This window comes from Enoplosus armatus, chromosome 24 (genome assembly GCF_043641665.1).
Source record: "Enoplosus armatus isolate fEnoArm2 chromosome 24, fEnoArm2.hap1, whole genome shotgun sequence".
In the NCBI taxonomy this organism is placed as follows: Eukaryota; Metazoa; Chordata; class Actinopteri; order Centrarchiformes; family Enoplosidae; genus Enoplosus; species Enoplosus armatus.
Window position 1 is genome coordinate 1068782 of NC_092203.1, and position 25068 is coordinate 1093849.

General features: G+C 47.3%; 1 protein-coding gene across 2 annotated transcripts in view; it reads right to left on the reverse strand.

Moving 5' to 3' along the window:
• Window positions 1-24833, reverse strand: part of LOC139306485 (diacylglycerol kinase zeta-like) — a 46939-nt gene extending 22106 nt beyond the window's left edge. Inside the window, exons 1-24 of one of the 2 annotated variants that reach the window (XM_070930356.1) lie at window positions 23647-24833; window positions 21990-22098; window positions 21789-21884; window positions 20486-20563; window positions 20116-20178; window positions 18555-18611; window positions 18399-18467; window positions 18208-18279; window positions 17999-18115; window positions 17824-17895; window positions 17237-17335; window positions 16956-17038; window positions 16786-16846; window positions 16194-16307; window positions 15825-15962; window positions 15648-15726; window positions 15471-15526; window positions 14726-14788; window positions 13693-13766; window positions 13104-13215; window positions 12337-12423; window positions 11885-11997; window positions 11696-11796; window positions 8256-8335 (exon numbers count right to left, since the gene is read on the reverse strand). In XM_070930356.1, the coding sequence (XP_070786457.1) occupies window positions 8256-8335; window positions 11696-11796; window positions 11885-11997; window positions 12337-12423; window positions 13104-13215; window positions 13693-13766; window positions 14726-14788; window positions 15471-15526; window positions 15648-15726; window positions 15825-15962; window positions 16194-16307; window positions 16786-16846; window positions 16956-17038; window positions 17237-17335; window positions 17824-17895; window positions 17999-18115; window positions 18208-18279; window positions 18399-18467; window positions 18555-18611; window positions 20116-20178; window positions 20486-20563; window positions 21789-21884; window positions 21990-22098; window positions 23647-24695 (3042 nt within the window). In that variant the 5' untranslated portion in view covers window positions 24696-24833. The remainder of the gene's footprint in view (window positions 1-8255; window positions 8336-11695; window positions 11797-11884; window positions 11998-12336; window positions 12424-13103; window positions 13216-13692; window positions 13767-14725; window positions 14789-15470; window positions 15527-15647; window positions 15727-15824; window positions 15963-16193; window positions 16308-16785; window positions 16847-16955; window positions 17039-17236; window positions 17336-17823; window positions 17896-17998; window positions 18116-18207; window positions 18280-18398; window positions 18468-18554; window positions 18612-20115; window positions 20179-20485; window positions 20564-21788; window positions 21885-21989; window positions 22099-23646) is intronic. The other variant, XM_070930357.1, reaches the window with a different exon arrangement.
• Window positions 24834-25068: the final 235 nt, after the last annotated feature.

Genomic DNA, 25068 nt, shown 5'->3' on the forward strand with positions numbered 1-25068 from the left:
GGAGCTTCCTCAGCAGATGCCCCAGAGCTGTGAAATTCTCTTCCTCCGTCAATTTGTTCGCCTTGCTCTATTGATGTTTTCTACTTCAAACACACTTTCACTCACCAACTCTGTTAACTGCCAGGGCTTGCCGTTGTCCCTGAATATGTCTGATGCCATAATGTGTTTCTTTTGTTCTTTCTTGATGTTCTGTAAAGCACTTTGTTGTGTCCTCCTTGCTCAAACTAATGCGGTCTAATCCAACAGCTCTGCAGTAAATCCTCCCCTTTACGAAGGTTCTAATGTTCAGTTTTTGTCGAAACCGTTTTGTTATTCAACTTTATTGTCATTTCGGAGGCAGCTTGTGCTGCTCAGTGACACTGCTCGTAATGACGCTATTACTTAAACTACATTTCCCAGTAGCAGTCGGGTATTACAGCTAAGTCCAGCTCCGACTCGACTTGGACTGGTAGCTGAAGAGGTGCCAGTTCACCTCCTGGGTGCCCTTGAGCAAGGAACCGAACCCCTAACTGCTCGGGGGAATGTGTGTAAAAAACAAACAAACAACGGAGTGAAAAAATGAAATTAATTAAAGTACTTGTTGCTCTGCAGTGGAGAGAACAGGAAGCTGTGGCGGACAGTGCCTTTTCCAGTAACCTCGCAATAGACAAACGTGTAACCGCACTAACTGCACAACAACAAAGATGGCTGTAGCCTTGAAATGCTCATAAGACATAAGAATTTTAAACCACTAAAATGTCTTTGTCTTTGTTCTTCTTCGGAGAAAGGTCTGGCTCAACCCACAGCTCAGCCCGGGATGCGGCGACGGCGGCCTTTGCAAAACAGCAAAAAACAAGGAGGCAGCGGAAGGGGAGGGGAGAATTCCGACTGAAATAGTCGGCCAATGGGGGATTCACACAAACAGCCTCGATCGGGTGAGTCGGACCGACTTAAACTGGACTAAAACTGGCAAAAATCAAACGAGTAAAATGAACATGTTTTGTCAAAAGAGTGAGACCAAAACTACGTCCAAGTCAACTGCCGAAATGATCCCGGGTTTGAAAGTCTCTCAAGGTCTGGAAGGCTTAACTTAGGTCACGTCACTGACACCCCCACACAGCATGAAATGAAAGGCAGTGGTCTGAATGGAAACCCGCAGACTCTTGAGCGTCTCATGTTATACACTTGCCATTACTGGTCTCATGCTATGTAAGAGGCTTTTCCACAGTGACTGGGATACAAGAATAGCGGGGGGGGGGGGATTTGTTGCATAAAGCTGATCAAATTTACAGATAATCAATGCTGCTTTGGCAGCTTCAATGCAACACAAAACAACCAATTTCAGTCCGGCGCCGCAGAGCAGCGACGGCATGTAAAAAGTCTCTCTTCCAATAGATGTGACAGGAGGCAAACAACCAAAAGAAAGTAAAGTCATTTTCCTTTCAAACTGCGAACCTTTCATGCAGACTGTGACAGAAAAGGCCGGGGCTGAAGCAAACACCTCTCCTACTCTCCTCCTCTGCGATTGTCTGTACTTATCTAATCCCACTGTGGAGCTCAGCGGCACTCTCAAGCTGAGTAAACCGCCCGAAGGCTTTTACAACAAACCTACAAACACCAACTCAAAAGCTGAACTTGTCTGACTGACTCACTCTTCCCTTCTTCACCTTCTTTCTTCTCCTGTCTCTTCTCCATTCACTCCCAGTTCCGTCTCCTCGCACACAAAGTGTACCGAGTTCCTTCTCCGCGTCGGTCAGATTTAGAAAGCCTTCCAGGCTCCTTTCTGATTCATTCTGCGCCTGGAGTCATGCGTGTTATTTATCAAACGGTAGCATCGGCCTGGAAGCGCAGTTTACCCCGTCGCTCCAGGTGTCGGCTCGGCGAGGTGCGCCTTTTAAAAAAAAAAAAAAAAAAAAAAAAAAAAAGGTTCACACAATTTTTGAAGAGCCTGCTCTACGCCTCTAAAGACAAGGTGCAAACAGCGCCAGGGGGTGGGGTGGGGGGGGGGCTGCAGTGGAGAAGAGAGACGTGGATTCTGCAGAAAGCTTAAGGACAGCAGATATGGAGTGGGTGCACCGCAGAAATATCTAGGGAGTCAGAGATGAATGAATTTTCAGAGATACAAGCTGGCCAGCGGAATTGACGTAATGATGAAGGTTTGCGCACACCTGTTTCATTCACTGGTTTAACGCACCCTCTGCGTTCATATGAAAAAGGTCTACAGCTTTCATACACCTGTGTATAAGCATGTAAACTTCGGCCATGGCGTCTTGGTCTAGATTATGGAAGTGAAAGATCCACATGGAACGCCTCATCCTGGTGACGGAAGGCGTTTGTAATGTCTGTCTTGATGTTTGATAGGAAAAACACTGTTGCCACAAAGTGGTTGAATGTTCTATGTATATATATATATATTGCAACAAGCGCAGCAAAGGTTTAACATATTAGGTCATTATCAGAAATGAGCTCTCCTGTCGCCAGTCAGCGTCAGTCGCCTGAGAGCCGGGGATCAAACGGTGAAGCGACCGTTACATCATCTCGTTGCCATGCGACAACAAAAAAAAAAAAAAAAAGTCTGACAACATCTCTTAGCATTGGTGCTCTCACCTATATAAACAGGATAGTGCTGTTAAAAATAACATTTACAGAGTCAGTGTTGCTCCTAAAAGACGGAAGATGAGAAGCTCACTGTGAAGCGAAGGATGTGGGCACGCGGCAACCGCACAGGGAGAGCAGAGCTTTCATCCTCGTCCACGGGCGTCTGCCTAAAACACAGCACGTTCCAAGAGGTACTTTCCCGTTCGCTGGCATTTACAGGCACTTAAGTAACGGGATTACCTCTGGTTTTAAGCAGTGTCCTGGTGTGTGTGTGTGTGAAGCGTCGTGTAAACCAGCGACACACTTTTTTCTTTTTCAAGCTGGGGATTTAAGACAAACACAACTAACAAAGCTCTGCTGCATTAAACCTGGTTAAATGGGCGTTTATACCCTTCACAAGGGTTGCTCTGTTTCATTCCTTCCTGACTGCCAGTGGCAGTGAACCAAGTCGATATGTCTCCTCACACTCCGCACAGGTCGAGATCTCGTGTAAGCAAAAGAAAAAAGAAAAATCACCATGAGTGCAACTTGTTGCCCTCTAAGGCTGTGGTTGAAAGGCCATCCTACCTCTCCTTCTTTCCTATCTGGAGGTTTTTCCAGCATCCTTGGTTTTGTGCTGGCTGTCATAAAAACAGTCTGTTGTGTTAAATAATTCCTCCAATCGCGTGCATCGGTCAGTCCACAGCTCTCGTCTGGCGTTCCGAGTTTAGATTATTAATTTACCTTACAGACAAGCAAGCTGGCTTGGAGGTGGAGGTTCCGATCACTTGGATTGCCTAGCTACGTTGCAATTCAGGCGAGCAGGCTGGATCACAGGGTTCTCCTAGACGGCCCTCCACACTCCTCAGCCTGTTGGACGGGGATCCTCGGGCAGCTCGGGGTAATGACGGCCATCGAGCGGGATCGGCCACTCCTATTTGTGAGACCCGACGGAGTGCGAGGGCTCCCTCCACGAGGATGGTGGTGCTTTGTTTTCGCCATGGGTGCTGGGATAGGGGGTCAGACCCAGTCTCCTGTCAGGGAGCAGGACATACTGTGGTACTTGCAGTATCTTTTTGAAGCTGGCCAGGCTGCGTCAACCTTAAAAGTTTCATGTGGTGGCTAGATCAATAAACCACGGCCACACTGATGGAGGGTCAGCTGGTGCACATTACTGCTTCTGCCAGAAGGCACAAAGCCATTATTTGTGCCGGGATAGGGGGGGTTATTATTATTATTATTGTTATTGATATAATATGCTGTGGTTGGTTAAGAGGATTTAAGTCAGCTTCTGTAAACCATAGACGTGGAAAGGACTGCAGAGTTTTGTGATCACAATTCAGGTTGTGTAGGCCAGCAGTGTGCAGTAAAAGGACAACTACCTCATCCCTTCCACCGCAACATGTCAGGGTGACATGCAGCAAAATCCCAGCAGCAACCCCCCCCCGGCCACTGAGAGCAAAGAAAGAAAGACGATAAACAGACAGGAGGGGGAAAAAAAACCAAAGACAATCCTTGAGAGTGACTCACAGGAGCAGTGAGCAGGTGAGCTTGTTTTCTCTCCTCTCCGACAGCATTCGTTACAGACTTTTCACAACATGTCAGCGAGGTACTGGTTAACCGTGTTCTGAAGAAAAAGAACAGGCATTGTTGTAAACCTGCGCTTATCTGACAACACAGCGTGATTCCATCCGTCTTCTCTCCGCCGCTCTGTAAGTGATCTTTGAAGGAAGCGGTTGTCAGAAGCGTGTGGGTGTGTGAGCGCATCGGATGACCTTGGGGTGGGCTCGTTGGAATCGCTGCCAAATTGATCCACACTGGGCCCCACACGAATTTGTAACCATACAGTACTTTTTTGCCATATACACACACGGTGGAGTTAGACATTAAGATTGGCACATTTACCGTGGCTGAATTGGCTCTGTATGGGCTGCGATTCGCTCTCATTACTGTGGGTAACACCCCGCTGCCTCTCTGACTGACAATGACAAATTAAATTCAAAAGTCACAGTCGTCCCGACACGGAGCGCAAGTCGGTGTGAAATACACGTCACATCACGTTCTCCAATGCGACTTTGCGTAATTCCAACGCTTCGAAAAAAAATCGATAAAACGGCCGACTCCATCCAGAGTCCTCACGAGCGTGACCCGACTTTCCATTGGTTGAGCTGCTGTTGCCACGCTTCCTCGTGATTGGCTCGGCTGAGAGTGTATTTGTTCATCACAACGAAATCGGGCCCTTAGTGACGATAATGCACGTTTTGCGACAGCACCCCAATGCCTTTCGCGCACCAAATGTAATTGCTTGACACCTGGTTAAAAAAACAAACAACAAATCAAAATGCCACTAAATAAATAATAACACAACACAAACTTTTTCCAATACAACTGTCTACAAGAGTTAAAAGTGACTTTCTTTTGTAGTCAAGTTTAAATTTCAAAAGTAACAAGCTCTTTGAGAATCATTTCTAACATTTATAATTAGGTTTTTCTGTCTGATCCTGTCTTCTGCTGACTGAGGCGGAACAAAAAGCCGTGAGAAGTGTGTTTATTGAATAATGAAGTTCTCCTGAATACAAACACACGAAGAGGACGTTTCAGAACATCAGAACTGCTCTGTGAGCTGTCTGTCTCCCTTGAGCTGTCTTGGTTTTCAGGCCTCTCCTGAGAAGGCCAGGACCTCAAAGAGACTACTCGAATAACCCTGTAATTACATGAAGGAACGATGAAAAACAAAAAGGCTCAAACTTTTTGTCACTGAGCGCTTGTTTTATCTCTTCAGACCCGACAGCCTCTGAACAGAGGAAATCATCTCTGCATTATAGAACAAACTCGGAATACGCAATTAACTGTCGCAACACAACGCACCCACCTATAAACTTGCCTGCGCGCACACATAACATAATATGGATGCCATAAGCACACTGAGACACACACACACACACACACACACGGTTATTAAATATGCGTAGTAGAGGTCACACACACGCCAATATTCACAGACAATAATCCATGCATCATGCTGTAACACTGAGACACATGGGGAAACTAATGCCTGTGAGCATAGACTGTATAAAAAGGAGTGGACGTGGACGTAGCCGTAACCAAGACGCCATCCATCGGTTTGCGGACTGCTGTTTTGAAGCCTCAAGTTTTTTTTTTTGGAACCCATACTGGAAGGGACCATATTTGGACGAGAGGCTGGAGCCGGGGACCTGACTGCACCTGGCTCCTGGCTACGCTGCGCGAAGTCGCTACTAAGGGCTGCTAGAAAGGGCGGGGGCCTAAGCGCTATGACGTTACACTCGCCAAGAGTGATTGCAGAGATCCGGGAACATCGCGGCCGTCCCTTAAAATAGATCCGACACGCCAGCAAACATGAGCAGTCAGATGGTGGGGGAAAGTTGATCCAGATTGTCTAGCCCGCTTTATGTGGAACACGAGCAAGTAGAGCAGGTCAAAGTTGAAGCAGGGCGTGCGTCTGTAAACTGTGACGGTTGTTTCCGACAGGCGGTCTCACTGCTCGCGCTTCCTGACCTGCCAGGTGACGTTTCCGCGCGTTACCGGGTCTCAGCCCCGCGTCGTAGGGCTAGCACGCCGTTTCCGAGATGCACTTCTGTACTTAGCGGGAGCGGGTGAACGAGTAATAATGAGAGGGTTTTAAAATTAAAAAACAAACAAACTGGTAAACCCATAAATCAGTCATCTCACCAACGGTGCTGTTTTGCTGCGAGAGGATGTTTTTTTGTTTTTTTTTTCCTTTTCCTGATCCTGTTTAAAAACATGGTTTTATTTGTGTATCCGTGTGTGCGTATTGTGTTGTGTAACGCACCGCATTCTGTACTTTGTAACCCCTAGAGTACAGAATCTGTTCTGTTTATGTGTGTGGGTGTTAGTTTGTTTAGAATGGTGTGTGTGTGTGTGTGTGTGTGTGTGTGTGTGCGTGTGTGTTGGAGGAATTTAAAGCAGGATTTCATGTTGGTGGAGCATTTAGAGCCCTCCTTAGCTAGACCTCTCCAGCTGTCAGTCACTCACGCTGGCTATCACACACACACACACACACACACACACACACACACACACACACACACAGGTGTCAGGTGTAGCCTTTCGACCAAAATCCGCCACTGGATTCAGACAGGAAGCTTTACACATGAGTTTGATGGTTTGACTTTAAAAGAAACATATTTAAACAAGCCTGAAAGACCTGCAGCCATATTAGCGGAGCAGTCTACTTCCCCTTGCTGATCTCACCGACTCCACCGACCGCGGCTGCTCCGCCTGGCCGTGCTGGTTGAAGTTGGGATACATGATTATTTCTTGGACATCAGCTGCTTTCGTGGTTGGATCTGCGACGCTTTGGATATGTAGCCGCGGCTGCCTGCTTGAAACTAATTACCCACACGGGATTTGAACCCACTGTGCTTCCATCAGATAGAACAGACAGAACACACCACAGGAATACTTAACAATGCAACATGAGCACGTCAGTTCACTGCACACACACACACACACACCTGCATGTAGGTAGTGTTGCAGCCATTATAAACTATAATCATAATCATAATTGTTACGGCCGCAGTCGGCCCCCCGTCCCCTGGACCTAATTCCTGCCCCCTCGGTGACTCGGTGAAACTGATTGGAGCGGTCGATCCAGGGGGATGCAATCCGGGGGGGCTGAGAGGTTTTCAAAAGCCTGGTCGAGCTCGACATCGCTTTGCCGGACGTTAGTTCCGTTGTGGCGTATGTTGAGAGTTCGTTAGCTACCTGGAGGAGACGGGGTTGCTGTTTTATGGCTTTTTGTTACGCGAACTTAGGTAGTGAGGTTTTGGGAAGCTAGTAGATCTTATTTTAAGGTCTGCTTGTTTGATTTGAACAGCACCCACAGGCCCTTTTATCCTTTGTCGGGTCGTAGCAATAATCACAACGACCAAAGCCACAATCGCGGCCAAAGCTGTGTCATCTCATAGCTTTAGTCATTTAGCCTTACAGGGGTGGAAATGGGGTTTTGGTATCTGTAGCGTGAATGATAACTTTGGCACAGACAGTTGGTTTGATCGACGCCTGAACGATTTCAAAGTGAAACGAAGTGTCAGAGTGCTAGTTCGTTTCCCGTGTGCCTCTGAGCCAAACAACAACAATAACAACAACAACAACAACAACAACAACAACATAAAAACACACTACAGCAACTCCAGCATCCAGCTACCAACCTGTGGTCCTAAGCATCTGAGGGAGGGATGGACAGAGCAGAAGTCCTAGAGAGGAAGACGGGAGCATGGGGAGAGTGGAGAGGAGAGTGGTCTACAGGCTTGACAACTCAGACACACACACACACACACACTCTCGCATGCACCCCTTGCGAGCCATACACGTGGGTGTCATCATGCAACTTGACATCCACTTAAGTGACACGCAACACAATACCGTTATCTTCTTTTTGTGTTATGTAAAACCAACTTTAGAGCACTAATAGGAAATTTGGCAAAAATTCCATTAACTCAATTAAAAACGCACACACTTGTTTAATTAGCGTTGTCCTAAATGAAAAAGAATTCAGCTTCCTCTCTTCTTCATCTCGCTCTGTGTGTGACTGCCCCCCCCCTCCCCGTGCCCTTTTCGTCTTCCTCCTCCTCCTCCTCCTCCTCCTCCTCCTCCTCCTCTTCCTCCTCCTCTTCCTCCTCCTCTCTCCTTCTTACCTCCTGCAAGCGCTGGATGTGTTCTCTGCAGGTTTCTAAGTCGCTGTCACCATGAACCACGATCAGTCCCAGAGGAATGGCTGGAGATACAGAGGAACAAGACAATTATCCACCGGCACTTTGATATCTACTTATACGCTGGTGCTCAGCTCAACTCCGGCCCCCGGGGGACCCTGTGAGGACTGCTAGTTTTAATTCCGGTCATCTAGCAGGGAGTGGTGTAGACCTGGAACTCCAACCAGCAGGACTGTGGGTTCTGAGGACCAAAATTGGGAACCACCAACGGCAGCGTGTCAGCTGGTATTTAAACGGGCTACACTGAATGTTTTGGGGCACACGGCTCCGTGCAATCTCAAAGGTCATGCGGCATCTTCGTGGCCCTGCATCCGGGTGTCTCGCATGAACGAGGCTTTAGTTTTGAGATAGGAGAGTGCGTGCTGTGGCCTGGCATCGCCAGACCAAATGGAAATTAGTTTGGAACCTCTCGGGCGCAGACCAGAACGCCTCTGGACGCTACAACCAGTCAGAGCAACGGAACGTGACGTGACGTAGCGGTAGGCTGCTAGGCTAGGTAGCTAGTTCCAACATCCAATTCGCCGCCAAGTGCTCGCTCATGGTGGAAACTGTCGGGTCTCTGTAAATAGTATTACAAAGAGTACGGTCTAGACCGGCTCTATATGTAAACTGTCATGAGATGACTTTTGTTGTGATTTGGCGCTATATAAATAAAACTGAATTGGAAAAAAAGAAAAAATGAATAGCAGATTCAGAGAGTCCCACATCTGCAGCCCGATCATGGGCAACCTACTCGCTCCGCGTCCGACAATTTACGAGCCAAAATTCCATGGAGTTTTTTTTTTTATTAAATGAGCCTGACCGAGCCGGCTCGTCACTGGAACAATAAAGGCTGCTCCCTGAGGCAACTCAGGCCTGCCACCGGCTGCACCAGCACAACGCTGCTGGCTGAACATCACACAGCTCATTGTGCTAGAAGAGCTGTCAAACAGAGCGAGGAGCTCCTGAACCCACACACACACACACACACACACACACACACCTCTCATTGATACTAAATACCTCATTGAGAAAGGCAAAGACTGCGCTGGGAGCGAGCAGTAACTTCACTAGCAGAAACCCGGTCAGATCTCGACAGAGTCCCTCTTTTTTTTTGTGCAAATCCCCTGCTCTCCGAACATTCCTCAGAGGCAACAGAGGAGCAAAGCACTTTATTAGCCGAGCGCATCTTCAAACAATCACCAAATCGCTTTCAAATCGCGATGTACTGAGTATCTTTTCACAGACTTCTCTTTGAGGACGTTTTTTTTTTAACTGACCTTTTTCGAGTGGCACTCGAGCAGCAACTGATTGGTTGTTGTGCGTGGTGATGGTAAACGCTCTGTTGTAATAGATAGGCTGATGTGTTCAAACACGTACAAGCAATCAGGTTCAGGATCTCTGGGTACCGCACTACAAAATGTGGGCTGAACGATTTCCAAAGACACTGTACGTATTGGAGCTGAAACAACAAGTTGATTATTTGATTTGTCAACTAGTAATAACAACAGCCGACAATTTTGATGAACTAAAGCGACAGTGGGCAATATTATATTCGCTTCGCTAAGTTTGACCATTGCATGCCGCTAACGATATCTAACTGAAGGGCTCCTTTAGTCTTTAGCCCTTCTTTGTGCAGAGTCGATGTGATTGGCCAGTTTCGCGCTAGCTAACCCTGATTGGTTGTTTGATTCAGACCTGGTCCAGTTGTTTCAAAGACTAAATACAAAACGTTTAAAAGGAACCCTTCCATTAGATATTGTTAGGGTCAAAATTCATTATTTCAACCAAAATGATGATTCAATAATATTGCCAACTGTAGCTTTAAGTCACACGTCAAGTAATAATGCCAAACCGTCTCTGGTTCCAGCTTCTCAAACGTGAGCTTCATATCATTTATGTCATGCTAGAAACCATATGCAGTAACTTCATATTATCCTACACTTCCACATCTATTCTTATTACCATCCTTTTACTGTATAACTCCCTGTGTGACCTTCAACAGCATTCATAACTAATGGAATTTCTTCAGTCTATTCACTGGCTTTGTTATTGTAAATTGGACATTTGGTGCAACAACCTCAGGCTCTCTCAAATCTCTTGTTAGCCCGACAAAACGAGTCATTTAGCATGTGTGACATGAGCATCGAAATATATTATAATGTATGATTTTATACATAAACTGCGCAGCTATGAAAGGTCCATCCAAATCAACAGTCTCTGTATTCACACATGTGTTCAGGATGGAATACAGAGCCACAGTGAGAGAAATGGCACCGAGATGATATAACCACTGTGCCTCGGGGTATGAAACGTATTTTTACCATCTCCCCGAGTGTGACACATCCACAACAAGTCGAGAGCGAGTGATTGATTTGCATAATGGGAAAACAACTCAAACTTCAGATGGCAAGAACAAAGGGTGAGGTATGAAAAAAAAACATCATCTAAAACCAACACTTTTGGATCCAATTTGGAAAAGAATCTGAATTATTAATATGAATTGGTATGAAATACATATATACATATTCCCACCATGGATTAGGCTTAAGTCTGTGTGTGCAGTAAATACAAATGATATGCAAAACACACAAACAAAAAGAACCATGTCTACATTTTACGCCGATATAAATAGTTTACAGTATTATAAAGCCTGCCGTTTACAATGTTGTAGAAAGGTAACAGTGCCACCCTGTGTCAAAACTCGGAGCTGACGTGCTCTAACTTACTGTATGTGTGTGTGTGTGTGTGTGTGTGTGTGTGTGTGTGTGTGTGTGTGCTGCAACGGTCAGCTGAGTGCAATTGGTCCTAATGAGAGCCAGAGAAGTAAATAGGAGGAGCTTCTCCTTCTCTATGGTCCTGAAACATCAGCGGCGCAAGCGCTGGTCACTGTCAAATCAAAAGACATGTGAACACACACACACACACACACACACACACACACACACAGCAGTGAGCTGTGAAGCGTGATTGAGACGCAGAGTGAGAGAAACAACTGTGTGTGTGGGGGGGGCCTTCGCTGCTCCACCTTCTAATGCTCAAGCAGTTTTATTACCACTTCAGCCTGAAGATGCCGCCTGTCATTCTGGTACAGTGACCCTGCATCCTCTTGACCCCGTTAAAAGTCTACATCCACTTATGACCCCCCCCCCCCCCCCCCACCCCCCCGCCCCCGGCAGGTCATCTGCTCCAGGCCCACCAAGTGCAGGGACATAACGCATGTAATGTGTTCACTGTTTTGTGGTTATGGTGGTTTCACAACGGTGATTATCACAATAGTATTACATTATCTGTACCACTGCATGCATGAATGTGAGTGTGTGTGTGTGTGTGTGTGTGTGTGTGTGTGTGTGTGTGTGTGTGTGTGGGTGCGTGCGTTTCCTTACATGCTTGTCGTAGTTTGTCCTTGTCATAGTGCAGAGCCTCGTAGTCAGTCATACTGATCCTGCTGACCCTGATCCTCAGCCTGTCCGGAACCGGCTGCTGACTGAAACACAAACAGGACCGGACCAAGTTACACATCGACACGTCCAGTTAGAGGAAGTCAAGGCCGTGCGAGCCTGTGTGAGACGTACTCGTTGAGGTGCGGTAGCGAGGTCCGTCGTTTGGTTTTCTGAACCATGTTGGCCTGGTTTCGGAGGCTGATGTGGATGACAGAGGGAGCCAGTCTGCATGGTTCACCGTCCACCTGACAATAATACAAATCAACCAATCAGTCACATTGCGCAAATCCTCAAATAGCAGCCGGGGGCCTTTCATTACCTCACCTGCAGAGGGTTAGCGGGCCTTTATTTGATAAAGGTAAATAGGCAGGCTTAACGTTAAAGATGCGACTACATCGATACGCTGGATCGATCTAAATGTACCATGAACCGGTCGGCGGCGACAGATTCTTAAGTTACAAATGACGCTAATTCCGCGCAGCGTAAAAGGTCTACGGCGCACCGTCAAACCTAAAGTTTGGACGATATTTGTATTTTATTAGGAAGTAAGGAAAAGCAGCTGGAGCAGCATGATTGTGATGTACCTGTACAGGAAGAGGCTTCGTAGTGGTGAGGGTGACTTCTCTGCACTGGTTCAACCTCTCGCCATGACCCCCAACCTGGAGAGTAGCCTACACACACACACACACACGTTTCAACATTTCAGTTAACTGGAGTAATTGCTATGACTTGAAATACTGTGCTTTTCCCACCATTTCCTTATGGCAACAGATGGATGATTCTTTGTTGTTTTTTTTCTAATCTACATTTTTAACTAGTTTGAAATCACTGGGCCCAATTAAAGCTGTGCTGTCTGTTTCCATCATCACGACATTTAAGACCTCAGCATCTGTTTGGGTTTTTTCTGAAAGATATCAGATACGATCCTTTTGAGATATTTGAAAAACCTAAAAAAGTCATTCAAGGACCTGCCGCTCTGCGGTTCTTTCCAAAAATCCTCTTCTGACCATCTGGATGAAAAAAGCGTATTCGTGTGTGTGTGTGTGTGTGTGTGTCCCAAGTATTGACTCAAAAGATGGCAGCAGGAAATAACACATCTCATTGCTTGTAAGAATAAGAAAAATGTATTTACATGTCAATGTTATAAAATATGGAAAGTCAATTACAGCCACCATCTTTGTTTTTGGAAATACTAGTTTGTCACTCTAACACTAAGAGTTACAGTCCTATTCATCACAACCGACACCGCTGGTTTACATTTATGTTCATGTTAAGCAAGACAGACTCTCGGCGGGCAGCTGGCCGTCCTTCCCTAGTAACCATGGCTACCGAGACAAAGGTGGCTCCGTACCAGCGAAGTCATAGTGAATCCAATGACCTCGATGTATCCGTCATCGTGGCGTTGAGGTTCAAAGTCGTGGTGCTCACTGGGGTTCCCCCACGGTGTAGTGCCCGCACAGTACCTGAAGAGCACAGCACACGCGGTCAGAGACACCTAAAGCAAAATGGTTTTACAGTTAAGACTTGGCTCTGCTGTTCGAGGGAGCTCTCAGAGAGTCCAAGCACGGCGGGGAGTCCGCAGAGAGGCCTAATTGCCCAAAGTGCGAACCCCCAACAAGCGGCAGAGCCATCGCGATTCACCATCCTCAATCTACGCAGCAAGCGCGTCTCATCTGAGCTTCGTTTTCAAGCCGATTGTAAAAAAACGTGATTGTTACAGCGCCGCCTTGAGGTCGACGAGTGTCATTTGATGTGCCTGTGTAGTGGGTGGAGTTTGCAAACCCACCTGGCAATTTTGGCGATTTTTAGACTTTTTTTTAAGATACAAGTTGAAAGAAGAAGTCAAAGTAGACAAAACCCCACACCACAAGCTGCAGTCCAAGTAGGATGGTGTATTAGTACGTGCAGTGGACGTGGTAGAAGAGTACCAGTAGTATCACCTGGGGATGTTGAGGAAGACCAGACACTGCAGCTTCAAGTCCTGAACTTTTGATGTTAAATCTGTCCCGTCACACTGGAGTCAGACAGAGAGAGAGAGAGAGAGACACACACACACTTTGATTGATCAATAAATCCGGACAAATCAAGAGAAGCTGTCTCATAGATCCGGTGAAGCACTGAGACGAGAGGTCCACTCAGACTCTGGCCTTCACCAGAGGCACAAACACTGGAAGCAGATCCTCACCTCAAACCTTTTTTCTACTTTTCGAAATAAAACTGTCTGGCCTTCGCCACCACAAAGTTCAACAGCTGCCACAAATAAAAGCCTGTTTTTTCATTGCAGTTCATGAACAGATTCTTTCAAAGTTTCAAATAACACTTCATGTCAACAGGTTCCTGTGGACTGACAGAGAGGACATTTAGTGGACACAGTCGCCTGACCTCTTTATTTAGTGGTGGTTTATTAAAAAGCAGAGAGGCAGTCAGATTGAGAGGCAGACAGAGAAACAGACAGGGAGAGAGACAGAGAGACAGGCAGATAGAGAGAGACAGACAGACAGAGAGGGAGAGATGGACAGAGAGACAGACAGAGAAACAGGTCGTGAGACAGATAGAGACAGACAGACAGGGAGAGAGAGATGGACAGAGAGGCAGTCAGATTGAGAAACAGACAGAGAAACAGACAGGGAGAGAGACAGAGAGACAGACAGATAGAGAGAGAGACAGAGAGACAGACAGAGAGGGAGAGATGGACAGAGAGACGGACAGAGAAACAGGCCGCGAGACAGATAGAGAGAGAGAGAGACAGAGAGGCAGTCAGACTGAGAGACAGACAGAGAGACAGACAGACAGACAGCGAGACAGATAGAGAGGCAGTCAGATTGAGAGACAGACAGAGAGAGAGACAGAGAGAGAGAAAGGCAGACAGAGACAGGCAGCGAGTCAGCGAGAGAGAGGGAGGGAGAGAGAGCGCGATGCAGTGACTCAGTGTTTTCACATAAATAACTGACTGCTTGATTGGCAGCTACTCACCACCACTTTGATGTGCTTAGACAGGTCTTTGGAGCTCCCCATCAGGAAATCTGAGAACGCCGTCTGTATGAGAGACACGCAGGGAGACAGGCAGACAGGTGAGCGGCACGCTCTCAGAAGGAGCGCATCGTGGGAGCCCACAGTCAGCATGGATGGAGCTGCTTTTCCCAGAGTGCTCCCAAACAACACTCTTCTTCACTGCAAAGTTTGTTTTGAGTCGCGCGTCTCTTACCACACTTCTACGCGTCGGCCTGATGTTTACCACACAAGAAGCTTTGAATAAGGGGCCTTAAATAAAAAACGGATCGTGCATTCTGCAGTGGGGCCCTTGGGACAGGCTGAACGTTGGATGCTAAACTGCTAAACCGACGCGGAATTGCTAAATTGAAACATTTTTAGTTGAGCTGCTTGATGCTTAAGTGCAAATTGGATTGTCTCTGTCTTGAAACCATAGACTGTATACAAAGATGGACGACATGACAGCCCCCCCCCCCCAAAAGTAAAGTCTCAATGTCTCAATCGCCCCCTGCAGTATAGGTCATAAGCCCCGCCCCCCCCTCTCCATGTTACCGGATAGGTCCAAAGGTGCAAATTGAATTGTCTTTAAGTGAATTTGAGTTTCCTGCTAAGTTGGTTTAGGGCTAAAAGAGGCTCGAGGCTCTTGATCCGGACTCCGTCGCCGTACCGCCACAGGACACTGTGGTCGGAAAGAAGCGCTGCAAACAAACGGTGCAGGTGCACTCACCCCAGCATAGAACATCTTATTCCTAAAACGACTGTTGAACTTCTCTGGGTTGGCCTCTAAAAAACGATGACAGACAGAGAGAGAGAGAGAGAGAGAGAGAGGGGGGGGGGGACAGTATATCAACACAACAACGTAGTGCGCAGCCGATTTACCCTCCGATTATGAACATGAACGTACCTCTGGACTCGTGGAACTCTAGAGTCACGTGGGCGTCAAATCCGAGACTGAAGTAATTGTTGAAAACGTCTAGAGGAAGCTGAGAGAGTGCACACACACACACACACACACAAAAACACAATTAAACAAACAAACAAAAAAAACTTACTTTACTTGAATGGGCTATTGGGCACTGACCTTATCAGTTTGTTGCTCGTCCGGCTCAGCCCCTGCACTTTGGTTTGGTTCAACCTGTAGATTCCATCGGTCTAGCTGGACAATGGTTCCATCCTCGACGTGGGACAGGATCTTAGACAGGGGTTCATCTGTATAGCCCTGGAATACATGCAGAGCTACATAAAACATATAGATACATACACACAAATATATATATATATATATATGAATATGAAACAGGATTTTAACTTTGAAGTGATGGACTTTGAATACGTCTGAATCACAACAGCTGCAGATAGGCGTGTTAGAAATGAGCCAGCGGTAGCTACGATTTCCAACAGCAGGTAACTGCACCGTCGGCGGGGTGTGTTTGTCAGGGTTTGTACCCACCCCTCCCCAGTTGAGGGTCCTGGCGAGGTCATTTCCCGTTCCAAGCGGTAACACGGCAACAGGGGGTTGAGGGTTTAACGCCTGTTCATCAAGACAAGACAGGATCCAGCCCACCTGGTTCCACACACACACACACACACACACACACACACACACACACACATATATGGAAGTTGTCAGTGTCCATCAGAAACTACTATTATATTATCAGACAAGCATGACATCTTTACATTTTATTGCGGATTACAGGACCTGCACAACTCCTTAAATCCAGGCAATAGTGCACCAGAGTTTGCCTAAAAACCTCCCTCAACTAAATACTGATCAGACAGACAGTAATAGTAATAGTTTCTGAATATAGACTGTGAGCACTTCTCTGTTCTTCTGAGTGTTCTGATATTTCACAGTATTTATACAGCACCTATACCAGCACATGGAGAGCTCACACTTTCTACAATATTGGACCATTAAAGTACACAGAAAACCTCATCTCACTCCTGGTTTGATCTGCTCAAGTGTTAAACTTTACAAATGCTTTTCTTATTATACATCGACGCGTATGCTAATGGTGCGTGTCTGTGTTGCCACTCACAGTGCCGTCTCCTCCACAGGCCAGGATCCTCAGGTTATGGACTTTGCGATACAGCTCCAGGCTACAAGAGTGACACCGGTTAATTCAGCCGAACGTATCTGACATCACCAGGAGATGTTCACGGGTGTTAAGAGTGTGTGTGTGTGTGTGTGTGTGTGTGTGAGACCTACCCCTCCTTTGGTCCACCTTGGCTCAGGTCAAACACCTGTCTGGGGTTCAGATACCACATGAAGGACTGCAGGATCTTAGTGCCCTGTCAGGCAGAGAAACCAATGGGAGGTTGGAAGACTAGGATGTAACCAGAACTAACCCAGAATCTACTTATAGTACAACAGCTAGGGCTGAGACGTTGTTTTTAGTGAGACTCAAGTCCGGTCCGAGTCCGGCCTCAAGTCCTAATGAAGTGATTAAGCCCAAGTACACATCCAGTATACGGCTTTTTGATTAATACCTGGTTTCCTCCACTCTTGGGGTTGACGAACACCAGCAGCGGTTTCATCAGCGGCGAAGGGATGGGTCGGATTATAAACGGCTTCCACAGTCGTCCTTCCTGTCCGAGAAGAAGAAGACCTGCTCAGATCCTCTGTATATAGCAGAGCTTGTCCACCAAGGCTGTCTAACCTGGGGTGTCCCTCAACGTTCAGGCACACATTTGCCACGAATCATGTCCCTAAGAATTATCTTTAAAAGAAGGCTTTTTTCCATTAAGAGAGTTTCACACACAAAGCACTGAATAGTCAGCATACATAGATTGCAATCGCTTACGTATGCATGGTCACATTAGGTGGTTGAACAATAAGAATGGCTTCAACCTTGGGGCGGTTTGCTGCCCTGAGAGAAGCGGAATGTCACCCTCTCTTCACCTGCAGTCACTCACTGTTCTGACGACTTATCAACACAGCTACGCTACTGTAAAACGTCCTCCTAAACGTTAGGTCCCATTTGTTTCACGTATGCACCTAAACCATGTGGCCAGAGGTGGCGCAGCGAGAGATACAGCGCCGTCTCATCTTTTGCAGAATGCGGCGCAGGACTGACCTCTGCTCCTTTCTTGCTGCTTTTCCTCTTGAACGACGTCCTCTTCTTCTTCTTGCTCGACTTCATAGAGGACTGCCGGAGGGACACAAACACAGAGGCGGCGGCTGCGGATCACTGGTTGATTTCAAGTCGTGTAAAGACAAACCGGGTCAAGAGAGACTGAAAGCAGCGTTACCTGATGCCGTTTGACCCGAATGATCCACGTGGGTGGGACTATGAGGGCAGCGTGAGCTCCTATTGGACAGGCCTCCTCGATTTGCTGCAGCATGAAGCAGGACACCTTGTTGTGGTACTAAAGAGGGAAACGCAGCATTCAAACACATTTATTCATTGGCGAAATGGAAAGAACATCATCAGCAAGTGTGCGTGACCCAACATACTCACGGCCTGTTTGCACCAGGAGCAGCTGATGGCCACGATCTCTTTGCTGTGGAACGCAAACTTCTGCTGGAAACCCTGCGCGGACAATTATTTATTCATATTTTAACGTTTTAAAGCAATTTGGGACACTGCCATAAATGTACTGAGCTAATGCGCTAATAAAAAAAACAAACACTCTTTTGATTGCCACCCACCTTCCCGCATTGTTTACATTTGCCTTCTTGCCGCCTCCGATGCACCCAGTGATGCCGCACCACGATGGGCTGGAACGGACACAAATCACAACATTTGTCGTCTCCCAGACCTAAAATGGCAACAACGGTCGGCAGAAAGAAACGTCCAGAACTCACCTCTCGGATGTTCCTAGAGCCTGATTCTCTGAAGGACGGTTTACACCGGAAATTAATCTGGAGGAGAGTGGAGAGAAAGACGTAGAGATGACTGGGCGAGCTGTCACGACACGGACACGTGGTGATTCCAGCGATTTCCAGAGATCAGGTGCGCAGGTGGAACGCAGTGTCGGCGGAGGCGCCATGATTCCCCCCAAAGTGAGGTGTGTGGACAGAAAAGAAGAGGAAAAAAAACAAAAAAAAAACAGACCAGAGCAGGCAGACAGGGACACCACCAAAGACACTGCGGTTGCCAGGCTGAACACCGTTAGGTCGACCAAGCTTTTGGGGTTCTTTTGGGATTGTTCTGATTCATTCAAGGTTCAGCCTCAACTGGGAAGAGGTCAAAGGTCACGGAGCAGAAGTCAGGGCTGTGTCCGAAGTCACTCCCTGTTTACTGCCGCTATATTCACTGTTTCTCACTGTGAACTACATGCTCTCCATACTGTAGTGCCTCCGATATATCTCCGATATATCTGTGTCCGGGCAAATACACGACGGACGTCTTCATCAATTCCCCAAATGCTCTTGTTGGAGTATCTGCAGGTGCTCCTTTTATTATATTACATTTTTGCGATTGTTGATGTGCTAATGCTAACATTCTAAGTAGTCTGAGCTGTCGAATTAGGCTAACTGCTGTTGCTAGTTTTACTTCTACCCCTGTGGACATCACGTGTGTGCTTACCGGATTAATTCATGCGTTGTGCTTCCTATGGGAACTTATTGCCGACCTTCCACTGTTTTCACACTTCCACAACCGCTTCCGGTGGAAAAACTCAAAATAGTGAAGGCTTCTTTTTTTTTTTAACAAAGAGCTACAATGCTGTGTGTCAGGTTTTATGGCTGCCATCATTACAGTCGTGCGACACTGCAGCAGTCAGATTCATAAATAGGGGGGAGTGCGTGAGTGAGGGAGAGATTTCGGGACGCACATGACTGATGTCTCACACTTGCCTCGGGACCACTGAGCTGTCCCCCCCATGTCAACAGCAAAGTCTATCTGCTGGTGGTTGAAACAAGGTAAGTGGACCTGGTCTCCCTCCTGACTTTGTGCCCGTGACCAGCCCTGATCCACCTCCACCTGTTCCAGAAAGCGGCCTTATTATCACCCACCCCACCTAGGTCACCTCACCCTTTGACATCAACGTAGCCAACCCTTTGAACCAGTCCGAGCTTATCGTGCCACTTCGGTCGGCGAGGAAGATGAGACGAGGAGGCAGAAGATGAGACGTGATTTGAGGAAATGAAAAGGACGCAAGAGGGTGTGTGTCGGACCTGGATTAGGCTCCAATTCAATTCACTCCTTTTAAAAAGTGGATGATCCACAAACAGAATACGTGCTCTATCTTTCCCGTGCACCGCGGCGTTTTCATTTGCCTCGGCCTACAAGGATTCTCATGTTATATTTTTGCTTTTCTTTTATGAATTGATTGATGCGAGGTCCAGACACCACCTTTGGTCGGTGCGCTTCCGTCAGATTGAGGGAGAGAGGAGAGAAAGAAGGAGCGTTTGTGTGTCTCACTCTAAAGTTGGGGTCACTGAGGGTCAGGGCGGCGTCCAACAGAATGGCTCTAGAGCTGGGGAACTGCAGGTTTAGACAGGGAGGGACAGTTAAAGGCACTTCAGCCGCTCCTCATCCAGACACACACAGGCCCAAAATAGCACAAACAGGTCACACGGCGGAGCACCATGAGCAGTTAGGGGTTCAGCGCCCAGGAGGTGAACTGGCACCTCTCTAGGGTACCAGCCCATAAATCTCCCAGAAAACCCTCCAGTTCTTGTCCCCCATAAAGTAGACTTAAAAAAAGGTGAACACATCTGGATTGCCTGGTTTCAGTCCGCTTGGTAAAGGTATTATTTTTTTTTTTGAATACATGAGAGGGAGAACTTACCTTCTCCAGCTGTTCTATACAGATGGCGTGGGCGACTATCTTACAGGCAGCACACTTCCTTCGACTGGCAGACTTTTGCTAGCATTGGAGAGAAAGAAAGAGAGGGAGAACATTTTTGTTATCCGTTACGAGGCAGTAATGCCAACTCTGACCACCGGGGGTCACTCCTGTACTGCAAAAAAAAAAAGAAATGCTGTGAGCTGAAACCAGACACATTGAAACGATATGACATGATAGTGTGTGACACGCGGCAACGTTTGAGTGCGCGCAATGTGACAGGCTGGCCATGCGTTTGACCTTGACCGTGAGCTGAGGTGAGAGAAACTATAACATGGCATGGCCGCGTTCGATCACACCGGGGGGTCAAAGGTCATGGACCCTTCACATCTCTGAACGGACACAAAATGAAGCCCGTCAGATGTGGATGAAAGCTGAAAAACCTCATTCGTGGACCTTGACATAAAGGAGCTTGTTATTGTTATTACAAATATAAGGTCAAGAAATTACTCCCATACTCAAACCCTTTGCAGTGTTTCCCGATCTGGACCTGGGACGCGTGACCCAGACTCAGCAACATGTGATCCCTGCAGCATGGCTCAGGTTACTTAGCAGTAACAGTTACTGTTGTTTTTCGGCCTGCCTCTTGCGTCCTGCGGCTATAAATATAAACTGTCGCCATGTCGCGTTTGCGCAGCCTCTTGAATCTTGGATCCAGTCTGGTGTTGTAGACCCCTGCTTCAGTTGAACTCTTGCGCTGCCCTGGTTAGTGTGAGCGCGCAGTTCTTCACTTCAGCTTTTTTTCCGGAACACTGGTAGGGCTTTCCAACATAAACCACAGCTACTACTTCCAGTGAAGAGGGCCGTTCGTTTGAAAACTGTTGACAGTGGCTGTACTCGGAACTGCCTACTACATACTACTGACAAACGCAGTATGCAGTACATACAGCATACTGCTTTTCACATCAGTAAACAGAATGAAACTGTCAAAAAGCGGATGTAATAATCATGCAGGTATCCTTGTGAAAGTTGGAACAAACTTTTAAATGTGGCCTTCAGAACCTAATAAAAAGATTTAGTAACTGGGCCGCTTATTTCTCGCCTCAAATGTGTTCAGAAGCAGATTTTGGTGGACCGCCGGGGTGCATTGTGGGACACAGTATGCGAGGTAGACCGGTGCGACGCGCACTGGAGATTTTTTTCCCCCCGAATCTGTACGACACCCGGGTGTTTTTGCAGCTGCGCATGAATGTGACTCGTCGGAAATGGAGAGGAACAGGAGAGATGATCAGAGTGCGATACCAACCAGTGCTCTGGCAATACAGTGTTGTTCTCCCACGTAACAGTAATCTCCAGACACATTCGTCTCAAACCAGATATGGTCCCCATACAGAGCCGAATCCTACGGAGACAAACACACAGCAGGAGGCTCAGAGGAGGGCCGTTGTTGCAAGGTAAAGGTAAAGCACAGACAACATTTGTGTCATACTGACGCCCTCAGACTCACAGTCCAGTCCACGGTGCTGCAGATGTTTGCCTCTGGGTCGGCCCGGTTCAGCGACGATGTGCTGGGCTGACTGGGCAGGTGGTGCAGGCCGGACTTCGCTATCGCTTTCCTGGGAAACACAAAGAGACAAAGAGTGCGTTTCAATTCAAAGAGGCAAGAAAAGTGCTGCATGTTATTGCAAAATCTCCCAACGTCACACAGATATGAATGTTTCTGACTAAAATGAAACGGTTCTACTTCCACTATATATATATTTATATATATATATATATATATATATCAGCATATCAAGCACATTCAAGAAGCTCATTCACGTCTTTGTGTCAGTTGATTCGAATTCAAAAGAAAACAAATGAAAGATTAAAAATATCTCAGGAAAAAAAAAGTACATTGCAGAAGTGTGTTGCATGTTAAAAGTACATTGCAGAAGTGTGTTGCATGTTTGTCTCCTGACACCACGTGGAATCCCGCATTAAGGTGGAAAAATGTCGTAGCGTCAGCATGCGAGTCCTGATGCTCAACCTGGTGATGTTTGTACAGCTCTGACTTCTTGAGAACTGGGGCCTCAGCTGGACGGAGGTGTTTGGATTAGACATAGCTGTGCTCTTAGCCTCCATCCCCCTCAGTACACAAACACTTCAAATGTAAAAATGAAACAATAGAAAATCCCAGTTTGGGCTTTCAAAAATAAAAGCGTGAAAAACGGAAACAAAAATTATGAATTCAAATCATTGTGCTGTGTCGGCATTTCAGTGTCAAACCCCATGAGTGAAATTTAAGATTAATATAATATAATAATATTATATAATATGTGCCATTTTAAGTGATGTGGTCGTGCATATAACAGTGTGCAGAGGCACACAAACAAGCTCAACTCACTATTGCGCGAGACTATGTCACGATCAGGAACTTTTAGCTGACCATCAACTGCTGCTACATTTGAAGTACGGCGCGGGAGACGTTCAAGTCACTGAGTTTTTCGCAACAAGGTCCGGCATATGTCAGCTCAAATAATATAATGATAGTATAACGAGTGCGGTCTGAAATAATCACCATCAAGCCTTGCATGCAATAACTGCGACAGGGCCTAACAATGCGCACAACAAAACGGGCCATAGTGCACAACAGTGACACTTTGTATCCATCCGCTCTGAAAGCCAGGGCTGGAACCCGTCCCGGCTCATGCTGGGTGAGGAGCAGGGTACACCTGGACAGGTCTATCACGCACGGTGCTGACACCCATATAGACGAAACAACCATTCACACTCGCACCTGGGAGCAATTCAATTACCAAAGCAGCATGCCTTTGGACGGCGGAAACCCACACAGACTGAAGGCCGTTTTAAGTCGACGGCAAAACGTGAGCACTGAAGGAACCTTTCCAATGATTCGAACTGAAACGGCACGCTCTATCTGAAGCAGCAAAGAGCCTATGAGGGGGAGGGAGAGGAACTGCTCAAAGACGAGCATGAATAGGAGTTCAAAAGCGGTACATTTCACACTGCAGGAACATTCCATGCGAAATTAAGCAGAAAAAGTCTATTTGGTTGCAGCAAATGAGTTTAAGCATAGTGTGAAGTCTTGCCTACAAATGCAAAACCAGTACGTGTGTGTGTGTGTGTGTGTGTGTGTGTGTGCGTGTCTGTTTGTTACATACAACAGGAAGTTCTCCCATGTATCCAGATAGGGATTATAGTATATGGTTCCCTCTGGTCCCCCCAGTGGTGAAGAACAGCTTTTATGGACTGCGGACCCAGTGGAGGCCACATCTGTTTCGGCATCGCCGGGCTCAGAGCTCAGACCCGTCGAAGCCAGCCGACCAAGATCGGGGCTGGTCGTGGAAGTCTGGATCGGATTGTTTAGAGCCCAGTGACCTTGGCTTGACCTTCGCCGATTGTATCGACCATAAACGCCATAACCGGTTCCGCTGCTCCGAAACACAGAGTCTGCCGGAAGGAGGTGGGAGGAGCTTCGTCTCAGACAGCGAGGGGGGCGGAGCAAGGGGCGGGCAGTAATGTTTTCCATGTGGACTGCCTGGGTTAAGTGCATCTGAGCTGTGGGCCTGTAGCTTACGTCCTTTACTCCCCCAGTTCTGTTCACCACGTCTTCATCGCTCCCTTCCTCTCCATTTGACTCAGAAAAGGAACACGGGGAGACATCTAGTTCCTCCTCTTCTTCTTCCTTCTCTTTCACTCCTCTGCCCATCTGCACTACACTCGCAAGTAACATGGAGGATCCAAGTAAATGAGGTTCAATGGATTTCACTTTAGATGGACGTCGATGTCGCACCGCCAGCCCGCGTTGTACGCAGGGGGCGGCGCCGGAGGCACCAGGAGCATGGAGAGGTTTATGCTGAAATGCCCTTCTTCCTCTCTTGTTGGCTACATCTGCTCTTTTAGCTCCTCTTCCAGATTCTCCCACCGCTTCACTTGGGTTTGTTAATCCTAGCTCTACAACGGACTGTCGCCTCTGTCCACTGGCCACCAGTAAGCCAACACTGGGTCGCCTGCGTTGGTCAGCACAAACCGGAGGTAAACCAACGGAGGAGCGTCGGGACTGTACTAAGGCTACGGAGGGCAGACCAACACTAGAGCGCCTCCTGGCTTTACTGCCCTGAACAGCGGGACCGGAGTGGTGCGCTGCAGCCGGGTGCTTCTGTCTTTTCTGGCGACGGCAGAAATGGCGTTGGAAGAAGAAATCCATCATGTCTTGCAGTGCAGTGCAATACGGGAGGTGCTACAAAAGATACGTGGCATCTGACAAGATATGATTGGGCACAGAACACGGAACATTCGCCCCGTCTTCTCTGGCACCAGGCTAAAAGGTGAAGGTATCAGATATCAGTTCACGTGATGTTTTGATAACCACGCGACAGGAGATGGTATCCATGATTATTGGGTTCCACTCCACCAAAAGCCAGGATAAGATGATAGTCCCGCTTCTGCTGGTCGCCCACTTGTCCAGCTCCTCTTCAAATCTTCCTTTAGAAATGCTGAAGGGGCAAATAGTTAAATACTATACTGTTATACTGTTAAATCTATGTTGCTGCCTAGATGATGACATCAACAGAGAACTGCTT